This window comes from Eimeria mitis, genomic scaffold, assembly GCF_000499745.2.
Source record: "Eimeria mitis Houghton genomic scaffold, Emh_scaff2210, whole genome shotgun sequence".
In the NCBI taxonomy this organism is placed as follows: domain Eukaryota; phylum Apicomplexa; class Conoidasida; order Eucoccidiorida; family Eimeriidae; genus Eimeria; species Eimeria mitis.
This window is the reverse complement of record NW_013570537.1, coordinates 1-3,030: the sequence shown is the minus strand read 5'-3', so window position 1 is coordinate 3,030 and position 3,030 is coordinate 1. Positions and strand designations below refer to the sequence as shown.

The following is a 3,030-nucleotide window of genomic DNA, read 5'->3' as shown; positions in this document are numbered from 1 at the left end:
TGCTGCTGCTGCTGCCTGTTGCTGCTGCAGCTGCTGCAGCAGCATTGCCTTCCATTGCTGCTGTTTTGTCTCCTCGCAGTTCTGCAGCTCCTCTCGCCGCAGCACCTCAACCTAACAGCAGCAGCAGCAGCAGCAGCAGCAGCAGCAATGGCAACGTCAGCAGCAGCAGCAACAGCAACAGCAGTAGCAGCAGCAGCAGCAAGAAGTTCAGCAGCAGCACAAACAGCAGCAGCCCCCAGTGAAGCACATGGCGATCCAAACAACAGCTACAGCGGCAGCAGCAGCACCAACTACAGCAGCAACAACAGCAACAGCAACAGCAGCAGCAGCAGCAGCAACAGCAGCAGCAGCAGCAGCAGCACCTCTTTTGCAAGAGCTTCTGCTTCCTGCTGCAGCAGTTTCTTCTTCTTGTTGAGGGCCTTCCTCCTCTTGGCGCTCAGCGGCGTCGCCCTGAGCCGCACAAACCCTAAACCCTAAACCCTAAACCCTAAACCCTAAACCCCAAACCCTAAACCCTAAACCCTAAACCCTGCTGGAGACTGAGTGGAGCAGAGTTACTTGTTTGTTTCATCTACGGAGGGGAGGCTGCTGCTGCTGCTGCTGTTGTTGTTGCTGCTGGTGGTTGTTGTGCTGCTGCTGCTGCTGCTGCTGGGCGGGCAGCTGCAGCAGCTATCGTCATCCTCTCCTTTAGCAATGCTCTGGCCCCCCCGCAGCCTCTTCCTGCTGCTTCTGCTGCTGCTGCTGCTGTTGCTGCTGCTGCTGCTGCTGTCTGCAGCGTCTGCATGGTCAGGCGCTGCTGCTGCTCCTCCTGAGCCAGCGTGCCGTTGCTGCTGCTGCTGCTGCTGTTGCTGCTGCTGCTGCTGCTGCTGCTGCTGCTGTATGGTTACAAATGAAGGGGAGAGAAGAGAAGAGGCATCCAGGGGAACATCGTCATCGAAGCTGCTGCAGTCAGATGCTGCTGCTGTTTCTGCTGCTGCTGCTGCTGCTGCATCTTCTTCTGCTGCTTCTGTTGCTGCTGATGCTGCTGTTGCTGCTACTGCTGCTGCAGGCGCTGAGTAATGGGCCTCTTGTGATGCTGCTGCTGCTGCTGCTGCTGCTGCTGCTGCTGCAGGGGTGGTTCTCCGTCTGCGTGTTCTACCCGCCTTTGCTGCTGTTGCTGCTTCTCCTCCTGCTGCAGCTGCTGCAGCAGCAGCAGCAGCAGCAGCAGACCGCGTACCCTTCTTTCTCTTCTTCGGGGGGGCCTCTGGGGGGCCCCCTAAATCATCAAAGAGATCGAAGTTGTCATCGGAGATAGAATGAAGAGATAAATCCTCCCACTGACTCTGCTGCTGCTGCTGCTGCTGCTGCTGCTGCTGCTTCTGCTGCTGCTGCTGCTGCAGTTGCTGCTGGTGCTGCTCTTCGTGTTGCTGTTGCTGCTGCTGTTGCTGCTGCTGGTCGGGGTCTTGGTCCTGCTGCAACTCAGAATCTACAGTCGTAGGGGAGGCAACAGCTGCTGCCGCTTCTGCTGCTGCTGCTGCTTCTGCTGCTGCTGCTGCTGCAGCGCTGCTGCTGCTGCTGCTGCGCCTTGCATGGATTCCTAACAAGCCCACAGCCCCCCCCATAGCCACGAAGGAGCTGCTGCTGCTGCTGCTGCTGCTGTTGCTGCTGCTGCTGTTGCTGCTGCTGCTGCTGCCGTGTCAGTTGGGGGCTAGCTCGGGCGCTACTCCTTTAAAAAACTAGGGTTTAGGGTTTAGGGTTTAGGGTTTCAGATTGAGGAGAAGGTAACTACGCCCCGGGGGGTTAGGGCGCAGCAGCGTCAAAGAAACAGCACAGCTGCATTCAATGAACTGGAGGGTTTAGGGTTTAGGGTTTAGGGTTTAGGGTTTAGGGTTTGGAGCCGAAGCAAGCAAAAAGTCAACTCAACTGAAGATGTAAAATATACGTTCTAAAGCATATCTAGTGCTTAGCTTTTAGGGTTTAGGGTTTAGGGTTTAGGGTTTAGGGTTTAGGGTTGTTCTGTACCTGCAGGGTGGTAGAGGGGGCCCCCGCCACGGGGGCCCCCAACCACCCGCCATAGGAATGTATATCTAGGGGGCGGTGATGTTGTCTACAGCACCAGCTGATAGAATAAATAAATAAATAAATAAATAAATAAATAAATTAGTTTGAGGGTTTAGCTGGTAGGGGTTTTGCTTTTGTGGTGTGCAGGGGGGTGACCCTCCAGTGACGCCGGCCGGGTGTATAGGCAGCTCTGCGGTGTCTACGCAGGTTGTGGTGTATAGGCAGCTTTTTATCTGCTTAAACAAAGAAAATAACAGCGATATGCCTTCGACAGAGTTTCGGGTGTATAGGCAGCTCCGGGGTGTCTAGGCAGGTTGGGGTGTATACGCAGCTCTGGGGTGTATAGGCAGCTCTGCGGTGTATAGGCAGGTTGGGGTGTATAGGCAGCTCTGTGGTGTCTAGGAGTGTTGACATGTAACAGCATTTTATTTTTTTTGGATTTTTTTAAACAAAATATCCACCAACGTAGTTCGATGTAATCTATTTCTGGCTAGCTAGCCGTAGCAAGCCATAGCTAGCTAGCTACAGCTAGCTGAGGTCTGTACACCCCGCCTGCGTCATTGGAGGGTCACCCCTCGGTACACCACAAAGGCAAAACCCTTAACAGATATACCCTTGCTGCGTTGCTAGCTAGCTAGCTAGCTAGCTAGCTGGCTACCCTAGCTGGGTAGCTAGCTAGCTAACTAGCTAGCTGGACGGCCTGCTTGCTAACTAGCTGACTAGTTGGGTCGCTAGCTCTCTGGCTAGCTATTTATCTAGCTAGCTCGATACTTGGCTAGCTAGCTAGCTAGCTAGCTGGCTTTCTCCTGCATCTGCTGTAATACGAGCCATCAACTGCGGTGTCTGTACACCTCAACGCAGACAAAACCCAGGGGCCTCAGTGGGTTAGGGTTTGTGTCTTCAGAAACAAAAGACAGCAGCAACTCCTGCAACAGCAGCACCTGCTGCAACAGCAACACCTGCAGCACCGACTGCAGCAGCAGCAGCAGC

At 54.5% G+C, this 3,030-nt stretch overlaps 1 protein-coding gene across 1 annotated transcript in view; it reads right to left on the bottom strand.

The window, feature by feature from the left end:
- The window catches only part of EMH_0050380 (uncharacterized protein), a gene marked incomplete at both ends in the record, with an annotated part of 3,503 nt that extends 1,902 nt beyond the window's left edge, over positions 1-1,601 (bottom strand). Inside the window, 2 exons of the mRNA XM_013496639.1 lie at positions 363-450; positions 559-1,601. Coding sequence (XP_013352093.1) covers positions 363-450; positions 559-1,601 — 1,131 coding nt within the window. The remainder of the gene's footprint in view (positions 1-362; positions 451-558) is intronic.
- Positions 1,602-3,030: the final 1,429 nt, after the last annotated feature.